Source organism: Festucalex cinctus, chromosome 17 (genome assembly GCF_051991245.1).
Source record: "Festucalex cinctus isolate MCC-2025b chromosome 17, RoL_Fcin_1.0, whole genome shotgun sequence".
NCBI classification, from domain to species: Eukaryota; Metazoa; Chordata; class Actinopteri; order Syngnathiformes; family Syngnathidae; genus Festucalex; species Festucalex cinctus.
Window position 1 is genome coordinate 19,219,985 of NC_135427.1, and position 21,942 is coordinate 19,241,926.

Below are 21,942 nucleotides of genomic sequence, written 5' to 3' on the forward strand. Positions count from 1 at the left end.
CAGCATATATGCCCAAAGAAGAATTTGACAAACTAAACCCAGAAGAAAGGAAGGCCTTCCTCGAGGCGCGCAAGGCTGCAGCCTCCGGGGGGCCTGGAAAGTAATGGAGACAGAGGCACGGGTCACCCTAGAAGGAGTCTACAGAGTAGGGAATAACCTTTATGCTAAAGTGGAGGGAGTGCCCTATTTAGTAGACACAGGGGCCGAGGTGTCCATGACCCGAAAAGCCTTAAAACAAATTGGACACCTACAAGTAATGGTAGCTGATGGTTCGATAGCTAAAATGCCGGTAGGAATGTGGAAGGGAATTGTGTGGGTATTGGGACCGCACAATTTGTTGACATTAAAAGATGCAGAAGAAATGGAAAAGCCTAAAAATCAAAAGCAAGTTGCAAAAAAGAGATGGGAAAAACTAAAATCAAAATTAGTGAAAGTAGGCCCTACAAAAATAATACCTGATCAAGAATGGTATAAGTCAGTAGATGTACCAGCCGTAAAAGCCCAACAAATCCAAGACAGTGTATTGACATTGGAAGGGAAAAAGAAATTAGGTGAAATTTTAGACAGGGCCGCTATCGCACATTTTAAAAATGATTGCGGTGATTTAGGAGCAAAATACATGCATACTATAAGTGGGGGAGTACATCCGCCCGTAAGGCAATATCCCCTCAACCCAGGAGCAGTTGCCGAAATGGAGGTAATTGTAAAAGAATTATTAGCACTTGGTATTATTCGTGAAGAGCTAAACCCGATTACCAATAGCCCAATTCAAGCTGTTAAAAAACCTGAAGCGGTAGGAGGGGGTTGGAGGCCAGTCATTAACTTCAAAGCTCTGAACCGCCGTACGGTGGCTAACCGAGCGAGCCTCATAAACCCCCAGGCGTCTTTAAAAACATTAAGAGTAAAAAAGTATAAATCATGTATTGACCTTGCAAATGGATTCTTTTCCCTGAGAATTGCCAAAGCATCACAAGGGAAAACAGCGTTTACGCATAAGGGGAAAGCATACGTTTGGCAGCGTTTGCCGCAGGGATATAAAAATTCCCCGAACGTATTTCAATCAGCTGTCTTGCATGTCTTGGAAGGTCTCCCAGTCACAGTTTACATTGATGATGTGTTCGTTGCTAGTGACACGGAGGAGGAACATTTGGAAACTTTGCAGGCCGTAATCGAGCGAGTGACGGCGGCAGGATTGAAGCTAAATCTTAAGAAGTGTCAGCTTGCCAGATTTCAGGTAGATTACTTGGGATTCCAAGTGTTTGAAGACTTGGGGCTGTCGCAAGCGTATCGAGGAAAAATAGAACAAATTTTGCCGCCAACGTCCGAGAACGAACTACAGAAAATATTAGGATTGTGTAATTATGTTCGAGATCATGTTCCGTTTTATCAGAAATTTGCGAGACCCCTTTATGCCCGATTACGCAAAAATCCTAATGAAAAGAAAACAAAAGATTGGCCTTGGTCGGCTAAAGACCAAGAAAATTTAGAGGGGCTCAAAAACGCAGTAAAAAATGCTATACGCCTCGAACCGAGAAGCTTGGAAGTTAGGCTAGTTGCTGAGATTCAATGTGATGAAGATAATGCAATGGTAAGTGTTAGTAATGAAGGTGCCGGCTTAGTGACACTGTGGACTTATACTATAAATAATGTTGAGAAAAAGTTTCCCCAGGAGGAGAGAGAATTAGCGGTTCTTGCTAAATATTGGGGAACATTAAAAGACTTAGCCCAGGGACAAGGCATAAAAGTTGTTACGCAGAGTCAAGTACATCGCTACCTGCGTAAAGACACACTAGAAAGTACTAAAGCGACTAATGTGAGATGGGGAAGGTGGGAAGATATCCTGCTAGACCCTGATTTAGAGATAGGACCAGCAAAATCCATATCTAAAAAACAGGCGAAAACTGTAAATAGTGAGGAGAAATCATATGAATGGGTTCTATACACAGATGGATCCAAAAAGGGTGAAGACCAGTATGCCCACTGGGGCTTCATCCTGAAACACAATGGTAAAGAGATATGCCGCCGAAAAGGTCAGACTCCTGGTAGTGCCCAAGCAGGAGAGGCTACAGCGGTGTTAGAAGGATTGTTAGAGGCCATAAGATTACACGTGAGTCGAGTAAGACTTATAACCGATAGTCACTATTGTGCTCAGGCGCTCAAAGAAGACTTATCCATTTGGGAAGAAAATGGGTTTGAAGGAGCGAGGAGTAAAGAAATTGCTCATGCTGAGTTGTGGAGGAAAATAGCCGAGTTAAGGTTGAATATGACTATCGATGTTGTTCACCAGAAAGCCCACGTCAAGGAGGGGGCTCACTGGAGAGGAAATGATGAAATAGATAAATACGTCCAAGAGAGAAGATTGGTAATTGTAGGAGCAGAAAAATGGGACAATACTCCCAAAGGAGGAAAAGTGGTCCCAAATGAATTTGTGTGTGAGGTGACTAAGGCCGTACATGAAGCGCTAGGCCATGGAGGTGCCTTGCCCACAAAAAGGGAGCTGGAAAAACTGGAACTTTGGATCCCAGAAAAGAAAATCCATTCAGTTATACGAAATTGCGAGTTGTGTAATAAGTATAATGCGGGACGCCGAGGACAGCGAGTGGACGGATTGACGATTAAAAGCACTGTTCCATGGGCATCAGTTTGCATGGACGTAGCAGGCCCCATGGGAGTAAGCGGCACTAAAGGTGAGAAATATCTTATTGTGCTTGTTGATTCGATGTCAGGACATTTTGGTTTAAAAGCTGTACGTAATGCGAATGCTAATAGCGTGCTGAAAACATTAGAAGAAGGTTGTATGTGGTTAGGCATACCGAGAGAGTTAAGAACTGACAATGGAACTCATTTCAAAAACGCTACAATAGACAGGTGGTGTCAGAAGTGGGGAATAATAAGAACTTATTCGCCGCCCTACACCCCTCAAGCTAACGGCGTGGCTGAAAGGACCATTGGTCTAGTTAAAAGTTGGCTTGGGAAAAATGCTAATGGAAAAGAATGGAGTGAGAAACTGGTGGAGTTGGTCAAGGATCTGAATGGGAGGAGCAGAGCAGATAGACCTTCCCCTTCAGAGGAATTGAACCAGCGCCCCTTTGTCGCCCCTGAGGTAGGACGGATGCAAAGCACACAACACCCTCAAAAGGGAAAGTGTCCATTTCAGGTAGGACAGAGAGTGTGGATAAAATCTCATGGTCCTTCTGATAGTCAGGCAGTGAAAGCGAAATATGACCAATTTGACATCGTTGAAGAAATTTTAGACAGAAATACAGTGCGATTGAAAAAGAAGGGACTCCAAGGGGTAGAGCAGCTAAAACCGATACCAGTTAATTCAGCCTGAAGTTAAGGAGTAAGACAAATAATTAAAAATGGAACCAGTCCCTCCGGACTTTGTCAGGCTCGTTATGATGAAGGGAGCTGTCATAGTGCGGAGGACGGAGAAGGTGATAATGGTCGGTAAGGCATTTAATCTTTGGATGAATGCAGTGAGAGGATATATTAGTAATAGAGTGGAAGATTTTAGTTGGCAACCGGCTGTCTCGACCTGTGTAATTTGCAGTGGAAACGAGGAGTCGAGGGAACAGTGGAATATAGCCAATAAGTATTGGGTAGATGGCTTTAAGCCAGACCTGAGTAAAATAGGCCCGGCTAAGGTGCTTGAAATACAGGTGTGTGGATACTGTAGAATAAAAAGCCTACCTAGGATAAAAGCGTATGCTCAGTGGGACTTAGCCCCGCAAGAGAATACAGAGGCACAGCATTGTGAATGTTTGTGGGACGGGGAGAGCATACTGTATTGCCTACATTGTAGGATGAGAATGGGAAAAGGTTCACTAGTGAGAGCAGGAGAGGCCGAGGGATGGCAGTTAACTAGAGCAGAAACCCCGATAAAGTCGCTAAGTTCCGAGTTGCTGACCTATTGGCCGATGGAAGTAAACGAGAGGACTCGCGACCCGAGGTTCCAGGCACTGCTTTACAATAACTGGCCACCGCATGGAGGTAAGTATGGCTTGGCTCCATTAATTGTTGGCTCGGAAGCGGTGCCAACTTTAGTTCACGTTGAACCTGTGTTTAGTGGGGGGGAACCAAGAACCCCCTGGCCCACGCTAATCAATGTTGCTTTGGCTCGAGGGGACATTTCAATGGAAACATTGCCGGATGTCCCGCAAGAGAAAGCAGTGAATATTAGCGCTATGGAAGGTAGTCATATAGTAAAGGGGACTACATTGGATAGAATGGAATATAAAGCTAAAACAGTAGTAGTAAAAATGAGTCCAGCGATGCCGCGACGATGGGTTTTGGGGGACCCGATATATTGGTTGAAAGTAAAAGTAATGATGGCTATGAAACCCTACGGGGGAATATACTCGTTAGGGATGGCAGTGTCGATGAGTACAGAGGAGGAAGCCAAACGGTTACACCCCAACTGTACTTTTTATGGAGAATACGTTGGTACTAGGCCGACAAGAAGGCATAGTAGTGAGAGTGGAGATGAAGAAGTAAAGCCTAAGGGTAATGAGAAGTTGTTGGCATTGGCTCAGGTGGCCACAAGAGAGCTGGAAAAATGTAATGTGAGTTCATTAGAAGAGGATGAACACAAGGCACCCAGGTCGAAGGGAGACTTTGACCTCAGGGATCGCCCAAAGAAGTATAAGGGGAAAGGATGTCCCTATCCGGGTTGTACCGGAGAAGGAAACTTGTTAGGCTACCACAAAAAGCATTGGTCTTTGCGTGGATGCCCTAAATTTTATGAGAAAAATCCATGGCGGTATAATAATTCACCTAAATGGAAAAAATTGGCAGAAATGTGTAGAAAAGCCCCCCATTCCGTTCTTCCTCAACAGGAGCAACCGGAAAAGGGAGTTGTACCGGAAACTCCAGCCGCAGGGTCGAAAGCGGAGTGGAGGGAAAAGCTAGAGATAAGTGAGAGCCCCTCCTCTAACGAGGAGGAGCCGGAAGGAAAAGGGTACGAAGGCGAGGCGAGCGAAGATAGCGAGGCTGATGAGGTGAAGGAGCACAAGGTCCTTAAGGTAGTCCTGTCACGCTTTTGGAACAGGCACCAGGACCCACAGCCCTCCACATTCGCTGAAAAGTAGCAACGAAAGGAGATGGAAGACAAGATTGCTGAGCTGGGGATGCGAATAGATAGGTTGGAGGCGACTAGGGCAGTGGTAGAGAATATTTTTAGAGCATTAATACCGTCTTTGCACCTTCTCTTCCAGGATCTAGGTCGGTTTAGACCATATTGGGTGTCTTTAGTTCAACAATCTCAGGAGGAGGCCTCCGGGCAAAAGGAATTAAGGGAAATAATTAGGGATTTAGATAAAAGAATCGAGGAAATTGAAGGCACATTACAGAAGTCCGACCAGACCCCCGTGATTCTCGAACAACAGGAGTCACCAGGACCCTCAACGGCTTTGTTGTTTGATTATCGAGAATTTCAACGGAATCAAATGCAAGAAAGGTTGGCTAAATTGAGGGCCAAAGACGATGGAAATAAGTAAGTAGAAAGTTTAAGAGGTGCGGGGGAAATTGGGCATAATATAGTGGATTTGGAAACCCCTTTTAATTAAAATTAGAATGTATTTGGCTCAGTGGTCAATAGAGGCAATTTAAATAAGAATAAGATAACTGTATAACGAAGGCCAACCCCCAAGGTAGAGGGGGAGGAGCCAATGTGGTTTTAGAGCTTAGTAGTCCACAAAAGATAGAACCGTCAGTAGAGAGTATGAAACGTAGCTACGAGGAAGCGATGGAGGAAGATCAAAGTTTTGGCGACAGCGGGGGTAAATTAGTGATACCTGGAAAACTTGGTCCAGCCAAGAACAGGGTAAGGTTTGAGAACCAAGGATGGAGTCCTCCAGGTTATGATACCCCGTTGTATGAAATACCTAGACCTGCGACTTTAAACTTGCCTCACCCTTTGACTTTAGAGGTAGGAGGAGAGCCGCATGCTTACGCCAATATAGGAACAATTACACGCCAACCAGAGTGTGGTGGCAGCGGTGGGAACAGGGTTGAGAACCCCTATGAGATTCCTACAGATGAAGACCCATTGGACACCGTTCATGAACAACCTGAAGCTGACAGAGTTTACATGAACGTTCCTGTCATCCGTCGAAGACGACGCTGGGTGTATGGAAGGGTTTGGCTGGCCACCATACTTTGCTTGATAGTAATAACATTGATTTATTGTTTGTTGGGGCTGCGAGCGCAGAGAAGGCGAAGGTTCAGCTTCGACAACATGGCTCCGATTAATCCCATCGACTTGGTCGACATACGGTATGGCAACACTAAAATAGCCAACCAAACGTGCTGGAAAGTAGAGGTGATGCAAGTTAGTGAGGAATGGAAGAGGACGGAAGGACCGAAGAGGGAAGCCTGCGGTGCCGGAACTGACAGTCCCTGTGAGGAAGGTTGGAGGAGAGAGAGAACTGCCCTCGTGAATTCCTACCTCCGCATCACCTTCAACAAAACATATTATTATAATGAATCCATGAAGATTTTAAGAAGGAGCACGACGTACCCTGTAAAATCAAAGAGTAAGTGTAAAGTTCGAGTAGTTTACCGGATTGATAGCACAGCGAACGACTTTACGGTCAATATTACCTTGTTATGCTTGGAAAAGCTAGAGCAAAGAAACGTTAGGAAAAATTGGGTCCAAATTGGAGAAGGAGATCCTTCTTGGTACCTCAACGAATATTGTGCAAGGTTGCCAGATGCGACAGGAGGGTACTGGGTGAAGACAGACCCTGACGACCCGGATTTCAGAATTTACCCCGCGGCCCCACGAAATGACACTTGTACCGAACTTCGGCCGGAATGGGAACCATGTTGGAGCTGTTTAACTTTTCGATGCAGGGGACCAGGAACCAACGGGACCATTGAAGGACCAGGGGCCAACGGGACCGGCGGTTACCTGCCAGGTACTCCGACTCCAGCATTGGGTAAGTACCCTGTAGTTTTTCATCAACGAAGGCTAAGAAAATTTAGAAGGCCAAGGGCGATTAAGGTTATTAAACAAGCAGTAACTTATCAATTGGGGGCTTTGGCTTTGTCGTCAGAGGAGCCACCCTCACGAATCCACCATGCTAATAGAATACGTAGAACGATTTTCGCCTCACCGAAATTTCTTGGAATGCAGGGGTTCAAAAAGCCCCCACCAAGGAAAGTTAAAAAGAGACGGCCAAGGTATAGGGTTGGATTGAATAAGACCCGGTCACATAATAGAATACGTAGGATGATATACGCCGCGACTATTTTTGGAAGGAATAGGGTTGGGAGGACCCCACCAATTACACCTCCAATAAAAGTAATAAATAAAATAAATAAAGTTAATAAAGTAATGAAGAGACGGCCAGGATGCAGGGTTAGGTTAAGTAAGGCCCAGTCGTATTATAATAATAGCCATTGTGATTGGAATATGATGAGGTATTGTCCCGTGCCCTACCACATGTTTTGCTATGCGGATAGCGGTAGTAGTCTTACCCTCCCCGGAGGAGGGATAAGAGGTGACGCGAGTACCTTGCTTACTCACCTTTTTGCAATGAGTGTTAAAAACGCACTATGTGAAAAGAAGATAAAAGTGAAACACGAAGAGTGGTTGAATAACTCTTTTCCATGGATATGGAAAAGGGGTACGTATGTGTTGGAATCAACCTTTAATAAGACTGTGAAAATAACTGTACTAAATATAAGACGGGTACAAATGTGGGCTCAACGCATTCCTACGCCGGATGATTTACATAATGTTCCGAAGGGTGATTTTGATAAAATTGACCGATGCGTAGCACTAAGAATGTTTAACAGATTGCATGAGAAGGATTGGGTAAGTGGTATTTCACCGCGATGCCCCTTGGTAGAAATAGGAACGCCACCTTTGACTCGTTGGATTTATAACTGTACAGGATTGAAAACAAACTTAACGATTAAAGGGGTGTTGCAAGCTTGGAAAGAAATACATACGAGAGACGAGAGTAAGACGTGGTGGGGGCTCAATAAAGATGAAGTGGTTAAGGATGTAATACCTTGCTTAGGAGAGTCGGACAATTATTGGGTTAAATACCAATATATGGCGACAGTGTATTCTAAAGAGAACGACATTTGGCCTGACGTTGAGAGACCAGCCTTATACGCTAATCCAAGGCCATGGGAGATGGTGTGTACGGGAGGTAGTTCCGGGAAAGATTTTAAAAACTGTACAATTGTATTAGCACGTGTACCTTGTTTCAATGTTCAATCCCGGTTTAAGAATTTTTGTACTCCGCGTTACCGCGATGCAGAATACGCCAATATCGAGGGAGCGGTATGGATTAAAGATAATAGTAATAGATGGATTCGGAGCCAGGCGGCAGGAAGAGATTATTGCGCGCGATGGGACAATGATAAGGAATTGTCTAAAATGGTAGGACTTAAAATTATCCCAAAGCCTCCTGACTCTATTATGCAGATATTAGAAGGTCACGCATTTAGGAAAAGCCTTTGTTCAGGAGACATAGTTACAGGATTTGATTGGTTGGGATTTAATAAGATTTATGGCCCGGGCACATGCCACGAACCTACTGAAAGATGGCTGCATTGTGGACACAGTGACGAGTATAATCATAAAGGGGAACATGTATGTACATGGTTTGAGAGGATAGGATTGGCAATAAGGGGTGTAGTGAAAACTGTGGCCTCAACAGCCGTTGGAGTTGTGGAAGATGTGGCGGAGACGGCGTTTACTGGGATAAGTACCGGGCTATATAATTTAGTACAAGAAGTGGGACTTTGGTTCCTGCTAGGTTTAGGAATTGTTCTATCAGCGGTGATAGCTTTTTTAATTGTTAAAAGAGGAACTTTGTCGTTATTTCCTCGCCAAATTCTCAAAAAGAAAACCTTACCAAATAAGGTAAAAGCTCAGCTTTTGGCCAAAGAGCTGCAGGAAAATTGGGGAGGGGCGACGAAGAGGAGGTTATTGAGCATTGAGGAGGGGCTGCAAAAGAGGGCGGGATCGACCAGACTATAACTGCAACGCCCCAGCCCTGTCTTCCTCAATCCTCACTGACACTTTTTGGCGGAACAGTAAAACTACACATGACCATGGCGTGCGGTACTGTTAATGGTACTAAAGGGAGACCAGGCGCCCTTCAGAATGTAAGTAGTGAAGCTGAATATTGGATGATTTTTATAATATGGCTTCTTTATTGCTGTACTGGACAATGGGATTTTTGTCAGCTAACTCGACCCATTATTTTGATAATAGCTGTTATCAAGGTATTGGTGTTGCGCTTTGTGTTTTGTACATACACACTGGGACTAGGATGCTTCATTGTGTATATGCATGGCCGAATTAGAATAGATTATAAAACTCCGAGAGGGGTAGCAGAAGCTTTCCTCTTGGTTTGCTGGATTTGTTTAGATATAACCTCTATCAAGATTTTTGAGGTTTTATATGGAGCAGTTGTATTAGAAGGTGTATTGGCCATTGCAATGGCTCTCTACATCATGAATATGGTGGTTCGCCTTCAAAAGAACCCTGTGGCTACGGGCAGCGGGGTTTGGGTGTGGCGAACAGCTAAACTAATATTATGGGGTATGGTTTGGGGAATAATTTCAATTCTCCTTTGGTTGCGCCTGGTCGACCAATTAGTTTTAGTAGTTTGGTTTTTTACATATGCAGCTTTTTTTACTCTCCCGCCAAAAGGTTCCGCTACTCGGAGAGCGACCACACCCTCGCTCTCTCGGCGTAGTGGCATTCCGCATTCTCTCGACAGAGTGGGTGCGGATGATCATTTAGATCAGGATCGACCTGTACATATAGGGAGCCGCAATCTTGCCGGCTCTCCTCAGGTTTAAGAATTGTCGAATTGTATTTGTGTGTTTACCAGGATAACCAGGATGAGCCGCGGTGTGTCTTTTGTGGAAGCGATCTCCTTCTCTTCTCAGCCTGGGTAGTTGGAGACGTTTTCTATGGGCACTGCTGCTATCCTTTGTCCCCAGAGGGTGTGGGTGAGGAAATGTGGCTTATACCCGATGGGCTTTATATGACTTATTTATGTGATCTTTTTGATTCAGCCATGAGTAAAATTTGGAAATGGCCTAGCTTTGCTGACCTCGCGAGCTCATGTAAGTTGGAAGGTTTGGTTCAAAGTCCAATAAAAGATATACGTTATCATGTTAACAAAGAATGTGTATTCATCGGGAGCACTGTCCCTTTGATGCGCATGGTATGGCGCCTGCCTGACGGTACTCGACGCTTGACTTTCAATACCCCGTCTGGCTTTTGTGTAGCCGCCACTCCTAGGAAGACGGCCAGACCTGGTGAGCGTGCCGGGTGTGGTAGAGTTCGAGTTGGGGAGGAGCGACCCTGCGCGCCTGAGACGGCCCCCTCGCCCTCCCTGGACCGGGTTGACGAGCCTGGGGAGTCCAGTGCCGCCCGACAGGAGGCTCCAGTTGGTAAGATCATGCCACTGTTGAGACCAGCCTCCCCCGCGGTTTCATCATTTGTTGATGACCCGGTGGTTGTGCATAGCGAGGATGAGGACTCGTTGGCTGCGTTGTCGCCCTCCCTAATGATAGGTAACTTCAGCCTGTGGTCTCCACTCCCTGATCCTTCGTCCGTCTCCATGCCTTCTGACTCCCCGGCGTCCCCGTTGGGCGATGACGGAGGGGTGGATGAGGTGTGGTTGATGGGGTTGGATGGTGAGCTGGATATGCGGCTGATTTGCATGAGTGACACCCGTGATCTCTAGGAGGGGGTGTTGAATTGAGTGGGATCGTGTGGGTCGGATGGAGCGCCATATCATGTACGTTTAGATGACGAATTATGGACTGAACTCAATTCTAAAATTAGAGATCAATTGGTGTCCATAAGATCAGGGAATTGGTGTCTATAGGGCAGATATGATCATGTTTTGGCCTTTGGGTGTAGTACCTCAAGGTAACCACCAGATGCCGCCAAACCTAAGCAACCGGAGCCGCCTGCTTAGCAAGGATAGGTCATCCTTTAGCAAGGCCCATATTAACCTTAAGTAAGCTCCACGTTTTGAACCTTATCAAGCACACCACGAGAACACCAGTCTTGTTTTGCCCCAGGTAGTGGACTTGTTTTGCCCCACGTTGTGATTTTGTTTTGCCCCACGGTTTGAACCTTATCAAGCCACAAGTTAAAGAGAGTAGGTGGCCCCACGTTGTAGTGATAGAGCCCCACGGTTAAATAAATAAACAAAGGTATCCTGAATTGAGTGATAGCACACACAAAATACAATTTTTACTCGACAATTGTTAACCTGAAATATGGATCAATGCTTACAGCACATTGAAGCCACTGTGAAACCTTGCTGTCTTTTCTTTTCTTTTAATTACACGCGATACTGTTTATTATCACTGATGAGATTGCTGTAATTGCATTGAGTGTCAAGATTGCCTGTATGAAAAGATGTTTTCTCTCAGCATTGTCATACAAGATGTGTAACAAATGAAAAAGAATCAACCTGTTGAGATTCCCTGAGAGGTTTGGGATTTAACATGTCATGTATATACATGTTATTCATGCTTGCATAGTTATGTTTAGAACATTATCATATATTGTTATTGATTTGATGTTTGTAAATATCAAATAAGAGCCAGGACCGTTAGAATTGTAATAGGGACTTTTTTGGCTCCATATTGAATTGCAGCCTAGACTTTGGCAGCGTAAGATGGCGCAGTGCCCCACGTAGGATGAGCATATTGCCCCACGTAAGATGGATATATTGCCCCACGTGCATATGGGTGCATATAGCCCCACGTAGGCTGAAATGTGTTTTTGTTTAAACAGGAACTGATTAAGCTTTGTGGTGTGCGTAGCTTAGTAACCAGTTTCCTGTGTGCGTTTGTGTAAAGAATGAGCTCCAATGTTATGTGCTTGTCACTCACTCAACTGTATGTGACTGTGGACATGCCCTAACACGTCCCAACATGCCCTAACTTGTCTCAGCGCATCGATATGCAAAGGGACTACAAGTGACTGAAAAGACTTGCGGAAGGACACCTTCACCAAGAGGAAGCTGTGACACGCAACCAAGGTTATAAAAGTTCGTTCCTTGTGAGGATCGAGGCTCTTCCGTCGACGATATCCATCGACTTGTTCCTGCGTTAGACCTGTAAGGAGTGTGTTGTTAGAGAACTGTTCAGCAGAGTGATAGGACTTAGGTTTTTCTCGGAGGACCTTTGGCTGTTAGCTGCGAGCGGGGACTTTTCTCACCAAATTGGGTAATGTACAACGCTTTAATAAATAAGATGTTTAAAAGGAAGTTATGAACGGTAAATCGCGTGTAGGGACGGAGCCATTTAATACACTCCCATATCTTCACATTTATTTTTAGCCAAAAACGTCTTATTTTAAATTTAGGTCTTGAGCTCTTTAGAGAAGTGATCAATCTTAGAAGGCTCTATTCAAAGGTTTATAGGATTATGTTTGATTTCCCTTTTCCTATTTCATTTTATATTTTATCAATTTTAATTTTGATTGTATTTGTGATTTTTGAAATTTATAATTGCGCCTTGTGTTTGGCGAATGCGCATTAAAGAATTTAAAAATTGTTTTTATATTCCTGTTATTATCGAAATAAAAAATTGAAAGACAATCTTTGATTTAATTATTTTATTTGTTTCTTTCGGTTTTGTTCTGTTCTTTTTGACATTTTATGAGTCATTGGTCATTTTATAAGACCGTTGATCTTGAACTTAAGTTTCTTTATTTGATTTGATTTTTGTTTTATTATTTTTGGGACGTTTTGGTAAGTCCAGGTCATTTGATAAGACCTCATTATTTTCCTTCGAGACGGACAGCAGCAACGGACGTTTGGAAAAGAGGTAAGTGCATTTTAACAATATTTGATGAATGTTTCCATTTATATTAATGATGTCAAATACTCCTGCTTTATGTGAAACAAGTCCGTATGATCCTAACAAGGATTATTAAAAGACTAGGTCAATAACAAATGCAAACAACTAAGAGAAGTGGAGCTGCCAAGTAAGTGAGGTGTTCAGTTTGTTATTCCTGGGTTCTGTGTGGTTGCTCATTCAGGAGTAATAGGTGGATGAAAACGGATTGGCCTCATGATAAGAAGACAGTGAACAAACCTAGGTGAGTCCACCTCGATATATCGGCTTAACTAATTCTCGTCCCCTCACTTTGACGCCTTAGAGCCGGTGAGGGAAAAGGGGAATTACTGACCCATTGATTGGAGAGTCGATCAGGACATATTTCCCGATTTAAGTCCTGCGGGTAAGCGGAAGTTGACAACCTTTATTCCCTACATTTGAAAACTTAATTTTCTTTACACTCACAAAACATGGAGGACACAATGTGAAAAAGACAAAATAATAGATAGTGGTTGTCAGTGTATCTATTTTGAGAGGAATAATAGCTAATGTTGGTAATAATGAGTACAATGGTTTAATTTCTCTCCGTTGGCCACTCTGGAGCCCATCTTTACATTTATATTTTTTTCTAATTTAAGACTTAGCAAAATGAACAGGGAGAGCAGCCTTTTCATTGAATTTGGCTCTCACCATCTTTGAATTTGTAAAGCATTGTGTTCTTGTGTTCCCCGTCTCCGCATAGCTTAAGGAAGTTTTCCTTTAGTTTTGCTACATAGCTAGTTGTGTTGGACTAAAATTGCTCAACTTGGCATTGCACTGCAAATTTAACCCTTGTGCCTTGGAATCAGTGACACCCTCTAATAGTACATTTTAGCCAAATAAGTAATTCTACTTTGAGGTGTGATAACTAAGTCAATTTTTAACATTTTTTTTTATTTCAACCACTCAAAATGTTCATTGGCATCAGAACTATCCATACATATGAAGTTTTTTTTTTTTTTATGTATTCCCCCCTCTTAGGACAATACAAGCCCAAAGAATGGACTATGAAGAAAACAAACTGTGCTGTATACATGTATAAAAAATAAATAAAAAATTAATACTTCATATGACATAATTAGAGCTTCGAATAAGGCAATAAGTTATAACAATTTTTTCAATGCATGCCAAATTTTTTGACAATGGCAATTTAACTCAGAACACCCTCGAAGAGTACATTTTAGCCAAATAAGTAATTGTACTTTGAGGTGTGATAACTAAGTCAATTTTTTACATTTTTTTTTATTTCAACCACTCAAAATGTTCATTGGCATCAGAACTATCCATACATATGAAGTTTTTTTTTTTTTTTATGTATTCCCCCCTCTTAGGACAATACAAGCCCAAAGAATGGACTATGAAGAAAACGAACTGTGCTGTATACATGTATAAAAAATAAATAAAAAATTAATACTTCATATGACATAATTAGAGCTTCGAATAAGGCAATAAGTTATAACAACAATTTTTTCAATGCATGCCAAATTTTTTGACAATGGCAATTTAACTGAGAACACCCTCGAAGAGTACATTTTAGCCAAATATGTAATGCTCCTTTGAGGTGTGATAACTAAGTCAATTTTTAATATTTTTTTTATTCCAACCACTCAAAATGTTCATTGGCATCAGAACTATCCATACATATGAAGTTTTATTTATTTTTTTATGTATTCCCCCCTCTTAGGACAATACAAGCCCAAAGAATGGACTATGAAGAAAACGAACTGTGCTGTATACATGTATAAAAAATAAATAAAAAATTAATACTTCATATGACATAATTAGAGCTTTGAATAATGTAATAAGTTATAACAACAATTTTTTCAATGCATGACAAATTTTTTGACAATGGCAATTTAACCCAGAACACCCCCCTCGCAATTATTATAGCCAAATATGTAATGCTACTTTGAGGTGTGATAACTGAACTCATTTTTTTTCCAACCACTCAAAATGTTCAACTGTGTTGTGACTAGAACTAAATATGCCCTATATTGTGTATGTATGTGGAAAATGTCATACAATGGTTGAAATGGTCAGTCACAACTATGAAGAATTTAGAGTGAACAGAATTTATGTAATTAGAACAATCAATAATAACAATAATAACAACAATAACAATAACAACAATAGATACATTTCTATAACTACTTTTTTTCAACAACTATAACTACAATAACTACAACTATACTATAACTAACTAACCAACTAACTAATAACTACATTTTTTTTTTAACAGTTCAAACAATGTCTCTTCAAGTGGGCGTTGCAAATTGCAACTCCACATTTGGCACACGAGTGTGACGCCTGCAGTTTTTTTGTGCACAGCCCGCACTGGCGCCTTCTCCTCAGTGGCCTTTCTGGGGCAGCTGCTGTACCATGTACGTTGGATTGTGCGTTTTGCATTCTTCTCTCGATCTCCGGAGTGACGAGCGCCTTTGCCACCTCACAGAGAAAGAGCCGTCTTTTATACAGCTTCCGCTCATTCCAGGTTGGCTCCACATGTGAAAACAGGACATAAGCGTTGTATGATGATACGTCCAGCATGTGCGAGAAAAGGCACATGGGCCACCTCAACGCCCGCCGGCGGGAGGAGTAAGTGCCACAAGCCTGCAAAAAAAAAAAAAGACAATAAAAAACATCAGATGACATCAGAGAAGATAGCTGTGATATAAAGCTTTGACCAAAAAAAAGTATTTATGCTTACCTGGTCCAGGTGGTCCAATGCACCCTTGCATTTATTATAGTCCAGAATAATCTGAGGTTTGTTGCCTTTTCCTTTGGTGACCACTGGCTCACGATGTTTAGAGCTGAGCACAAGCACGTTTTTGCTTTTTTTTGGCATATATGACACAATTGTCATATGCTGAGTGAATGCAAACAAGCTGGAATGAAATACAAATAAAAGTTTATTCATATAGCACTTTTCATAAACAGAAATGCAACAGCCAGATTAGAATACAACAGAAAAAGAAAAAACTCACCTTGAGAGTGGCTGCCGAGTTGCACACCTCAGAAGTGCTGGCGGGAGCTCCTTTTTATTTTTCCTCAGTGTGCCCACGAGTGCAATTTTTTTTTTCTCAACTGTTCCGCCAGCGGAATGGATGTAAAAAAATTGTCACACGTAACTGTGTGTCCCACATAGGGGTTGCACAGACGGAGCACCACGTTCATCCCAACGTTTAGAGTACGTGGGCCCCCTGGCGGCTTTCCCGTGTACACTTCCAGACTGAGTGCATACGATGTTTCCACATCACAGACAGCCCACACTTTGATCCCATATTTGGCCGGCTTTGAGGGAATGTACTGCTTGAACGAACAGCGGCCTCTAAAGGAGACAAGCTGTTCGTCCACACAAATGTCCCTTCCCGGGTTGAACAACTTGGGGAGGATTTCAGTCCATTTAGCCCACAGGTCGGATATCGGGGACAGTTTATTGGGTTGTCCAGGTGTACGCTTTGAACTTGTGTTAGAAGTAAAGCGACTGATGTCTCGACCAAATGAGAGTGCACGATTTCAAATCGTGTGTGCACTGTACACGCATCCACACAACTGTATGATTTCAAATGACACTAAACTTCAGTCAGTAACTTGTGCAATTCAATGTTCCTGCAAGTTACGCGCGTGCACGAGCACCCACGAAGGTGCACGAACATCCACGAGGATGCACGAGGATGCACGAGCATGCAATCCGGAGAGAAAACAGTTTGTACAAGGAGTGGGATTGCAAGGAAAATCATTAATTGTCATCTACCGCCACCTGGTGGATTTGGGGTGCAAAATCTTTCTCATGCCCATGGCACCGTCGAGGAATGTCCATAGAAGGATTTCATGCAGAAATCACGGAAATTGCAATAAAATACATGCAGTGTCCAATCGGTCCAAAAATGTCACTTATAATATACATTAATGTTACGCGGTTGGCTAACGCCGATTCCAGGGATATTATAATAGTTATCTCCCTCATGCAATGGCTGAGAAATGTTGGCACACTCGCATTTTGACGGTCCCCCAGTTTTCCAAAGTCGTGGCTCATTTTTTTTTTTTTTTTTTTTTTTTTTCCCCCCCTGCACAATCAACTCCTAATTTACATAATTGGCTAAGCAAATGGCACAAGGGTTAAGCTATCTAACCTAGACTTAAACGCTTATATCAAGCCATAGTCTTATTGATCTTATAATTATTTACTATGCAATCGCAGAATTTCCAAGATTATTAATCTTGTTTTAAGATTGTCTTTTATTTCTCACTTAGTTTGTAAACCTTAAAATTGGTTATTTTTTTACGCACACTAAGCTAAAATGCTGTAAGAATCTGAAAAGTTATTTTTACTCAAAATAAAATTGTCAGATATTCTGTAAGTTCCCTTTGGATGAAACTAAATTGAATAGTTATTTAAAAAAAAAAAAAAAAATAGGTGCAAATGTATAAATTTAAACAGCTCAATATTAGTCTTAACCTTTTTTTTTTTTTTTACAATTATACTGATTTTGTATATTGTGGAGTATAATTGAAATAGAATTTTGATTAATTGCACAGCCCTACAACACACAGGTTGCATTTTATTGTAACCAATTTCCTGGGTTTGTCATACTTACTAAGCTCATTATCTCCTTCCAGTAAACAGGCTACCAGCTCTGTGGTCTAGTGGTAGTCTACCCTCAGACTCAGAGGTTGTGGGTTCATTTATTCCCAGGCTGAGTCGAACCAAATGCAATTAAAAATGGTGCCATCTCCCTGTTTGACAGTCAACTTACAGTACAAATAGTTGTATGCTTTAAAAAAAATTTTCACTTGAAATAAGGCCATTTAACTACCTAAAAAAAAAAAAGTTTGGCTTATTTTAAGATTTAATTTCCTTGATTTGTTGCATAGAATAAGTGTTTAAAGCTCATTTTAAGATTTATAGATCTACACATTTTTATTTCAAGAAATCTGAGTAAAATTATCTTACTGCACAGGCAGCTAATTTCACTTGTCACTAATAAATTTACACTAACAAGTGTATTTTATCTCATTAAGCAGACGTGTTTTTGCAGTGAAACACTTTTACAAAAACAAAACAAAATTGTGCACCCTGTTAACCAGTTGTAGGTAGATGTTCTATGCCTATTTTAGCCAATTTATATGCATGTTTGGAGTCTTTGTACTTTTGAGAGCTCAGTATTATTCATTCAGCACTGAACTGAGTCAATATGTGGAGGAACTCAATGTGTGAATTTTTATTTTAAAAGGGAACACATTTTAAGCCCTTCCACAGTTAACTCGGCATATGATTAAATCTTACCTTTAACATGGCTATGTATTTTTTTCTTTTTAATCAGATATTGCTTTGCTGGTTATTCTTCTCCCTTGAAAATAAAATGCTGGATTTAGCAAGACCCCCACCTCTCCCCGTGTGATTGCCACACCCCCGGTAAGACCGCTGCTTATCTCCACCTTTGAGCAGTCCTCTGAACGGCCACGCAACTTGATAAAAGCCAATTTAACATTTGTAACAAAACGACCATTTACCACAAGAAATCGTGGAGGAGAGAAGACAAAGAAAAAAAAAAAACTGAGCAGGTCTTGAACCAGGTACCAGCTGCTTACAGAAGTGACCACAACACCATTTGCTCAGGTTCAACACACAGTTTCACTTGTAGTTCACACAAGTGACAGAACCTTTGTGGGATTTTAAAAACTAGCAATTGTAATTGCAAGTGTGAAGGATAACATTTCATTTCGGCAGAATGTTCACTGGTAAAGGCTACTTTTGTCACTAGCCCAAGGAGATCTGAGAGAAAGTGGCCAATGCATTCAGCCCAGAGGCGATGCAGGGGTTGGTCCACACCTGACAATGTCGAACAGCTTGGTTTCTCATGGTGGAAGGGGCTGGTGCTTGGAGAGCAGAATGAGCTAAAATGTCTCAGGGTTCTAAATGAGAACACAATTTCAGTCATGTTTGAGGAATTAGCATTAACACTGCTAAAAGCTATTAAAAAAGAAATTACATGAAATTGAGTACTTTGAGGTCTTTAATTCTTCAGCCATCATGACAAGAGTACATGTCAAATACTCACTGACACAACATCTAGCACATCGTCCTCCACAGGGTAGTCGTCCTGGCTCACGTTGAGGCCGGCCGGGTAGTCGTCCTGGCTCACGTTGAGGCCGGCCGGGTAGTCGTCCTGGCTCACGTTGAGGCCGGCCGGGTAGTCGTCCTGGCTCACGTTGAGGCCGGCCGGGTAGTCGTCCTGGCTCACGTTGAGGCCGGCCGGGTAGTCGTCCTGGCTCACGTTGAGGCCGGCCGGGTAGTCGTCCTGGCTCACGTTGAGGCCGGCCGGGTAGTCGTCCTGGCTCACGTTGAGGCCGGCCGGGTAGTCGTCCTGGCTCACGTTGAGGCCGGCCGGGTAGTCGTCCTGGCTCACGTTGAGGCCGGCCGGGTAGTCGTCCTGGCTCACGTTGAGGCCGGCCGGGTAGTCGTCCTGGCTCACGTTGAGGCCGGCCGGGTAGTCGTCCTGGCTCACGTTGAGGCCGGCCGGGTAGTCGTCCTGGCTCACGTTGAGGCCGGCCGGGTAGTCGTCCTGGCTCACGTTGAGGCCGGCCGGGTAGTCGTCCTGGCTCACGTTGAGGCCGGCCGGGTAGTCGTCCTGGCTCACGTTGAGGCCGGCCGGGTAGTCGTCCTGGCTCACGTTGAGGCCGGCCGGGTAGTCGTCCTGGCTCACGTTGAGGCCGGCCGGGTAGTCGTCCTGGCTCACGTTGAGGCCGGCCGGGTAGTCGTCCTGGCTCACGTTGAGGCCGGCCGGGTAGTCGTCCTGGCTCACGTTGAGGCCGGCCGGGTAGTCGTCCTGGCTCACGTTGAGGCCGGCCGGGTAGTCGTCCTGGCTCACGTTGAGGCCGGCCGGGTAGTCGTCCTGGCTCACGTTGAGGCCGGCCGGGTAGTCGTCCTGGCTCACTGCATCATCCTTTGCTGCCAGTTGAAATTAATTGGTGGTGGAGAAGAAAAAAAGAAATTGCAGTTCAGATTACAAAAAAAAAAAAACAGGGCACTACAATAATGATTTCCAACCACTGTGCCATAATCAATGTCCATAAACCGGTGAGCAAGTAATGCTACAGAGAATTTACGTGAATTTTGGATAAATTATTTTAGCATCCAAGAAAACATCGCACATGCTAGTTTTAAACAATTCCTGCACAAATTTTGTTCTGGTTTAGACTTGGCTCAGGAAGTCACATTTCAATCAAATTAAACTAGGTAGTCCAATGGCCAAATACCCAATTTTTTTTCGTTGCTTTTATTTTGCAGCTTCAACACAGAACACAAAGCCTGCAGAAGTTTAAACGCCTCAAGTGACAAATCATTGATGTCGCATCTGTAAAAAACAAGTCTCATGTCCCGTTTACATGGAACCCAGCAAGTGATCAGTTTCAAGCTCTGAAACGGAGCCGCTGTGTGGACAAACTACCTAAACGGTAAGAAATTTGTGTGGTTACATTTAAATCGGATTTCGTGTAAACAAGGTCCTTTGTTACCACAAACAGATTTGATTAAGCAAATGTTACCTAGCACTGCTCCCTTTTTAAGGCCAACATTGGACTCATCTGATGTAGCACCTGCTGAAAAACAAATGCCTCATTTCAGCATTTGGGGAAATAAACTTTTTGAAATACAAACATGATTAAAATAAACAAATTGCTAACTATTACCTTTGTCAAGCAAGAGCACATGCACCACCGCAACCAAGAACCAAACAGCAGCCATCATTTCAGGGATAATAATGAAGAAGACGGACCACATGAGCTTTTATAGCAGGTACCTGGTGCTAATTATAGCCAATTAGCAGCAGCTGTGGTCACCTGTCATCTGCTATAAAAGCGCAAGTGGTCTGTGCGCTTTGCAACTCTCGCCAAAAATAATGGCAGTGCTTTGGTGCTTGGTTGTGCTGGTGGCCGTGTGTTTGTGATGGAGAAACGGAAGCTATCTGAAGCAGTGAATCAATATGAAGTAGTGTGTTAAAATGGTTCGGTGTCATGAAGCGTTTGCCACGAATCAGTGTGGTGAGTCACGACACTGCTTCATCACTGCTTTCTGTACCACTGAAGCAATTGTGTTGAAATGGTTCAGTGCTTCGAGGCATTTGACACAATTCAGTGTGGTGACCTCTCCTGGACAAAAGTATATTTATTTACATTCAGCAAAAAGGCAAAGCGTCATTAAAAAATAAGATACTGTTGTGTCAGTTTTAAATGAAAAAGTGAAATACTCGTGCAACAGAAAACTGATGATGGTATTTGAATAAAATGATTGGACTGGGATTTGGGTGTTTCATTAAAAACATCATCTATGTAGTGTTTGATTATATATGACCTCTCCGGCTTTGGAGAATATCTTTTTGGGGATTTGATTTATATTATAAATCAGTGTATATAGTGTGTGAATGAATGCCTACAATATGTGCAATTGCGAATTAATCTATTGTTGTGTAATCTAACTTCTCCTCTACTGTAAAATAAAGGGAAGAGATATTTATTTAAAAAAAAAAAAAAGTACATTATAAATTTTACAAGGAGGGTTTTGGGTACAATTAACAGTTTAGTCACCAGAAATACTTTATCCTATAGTGGCAAACAGCAAGATAAATCGAATTAATTCGATACATCGTCATTTTAAAAAATGGAATCGTTGAAAATTTGCAAAATCGTGAAATCAAATTTTGTCTTCTGGATGATTAAAAGCTGTTGTACTTATGTTCTGTTACATCCAAATGCTTTTATGTGATGTAATTTTGCCTTAAAACTGATCTTGAATCAGTATACGTTACTGGTGTCTGAACATTTTGCACAGGAATTATTTTTGAATAAATGAAACCTTTAAGCCAACATTTGTTGGATTTATTACGTTAAAATCGATTAAAATCGTAATCATCCCGAATGACTGCAAAAAAATCGAGATTTTATTTTTTGGCCATATCGCCCAGCCCGATTTTTTTTTTTTTTTAACTATCGCCAATGCACAATATCGTGATATGAAGGTATGAAGGAAGGATATGAAATAACGATACGATAATTATCATG

The 21,942-nt window shown here is 42.5% G+C and overlaps 1 protein-coding gene across 3 annotated transcripts; it reads right to left on the reverse strand.

Annotated features, from left to right (window-relative positions):
• Positions 1-18,883: 18,883 nt before the first annotated feature.
• LOC144005562 (uncharacterized) lies at positions 18,884-20,695 on the reverse strand. Of its 3 annotated transcripts, none has more exons than XM_077503833.1 (3): positions 20,575-20,691; positions 20,431-20,484; positions 18,884-19,834 (listed from the first exon to the last, which is right to left on the reverse strand). In XM_077503833.1, the coding sequence occupies exons 1-3, from the start codon at positions 20,663-20,665 to the stop codon at positions 18,933-18,935; spliced, it is 1,047 nt and encodes a 348-aa protein (XP_077359959.1). In that variant the 5' UTR covers positions 20,666-20,691; the 3' UTR covers positions 18,884-18,932. The 3 variants fall into 3 exon arrangements, with proteins under 3 accessions (XP_077359959.1, XP_077359960.1, XP_077359961.1); XM_077503834.1 differs by having other exon boundaries at positions 20,431-20,481; positions 20,575-20,667; XM_077503835.1 differs by lacking the exon at positions 20,431-20,484 and having other exon boundaries at positions 20,575-20,695.
• Between the last annotated feature and the right edge of the window lie 1,247 nt (positions 20,696-21,942).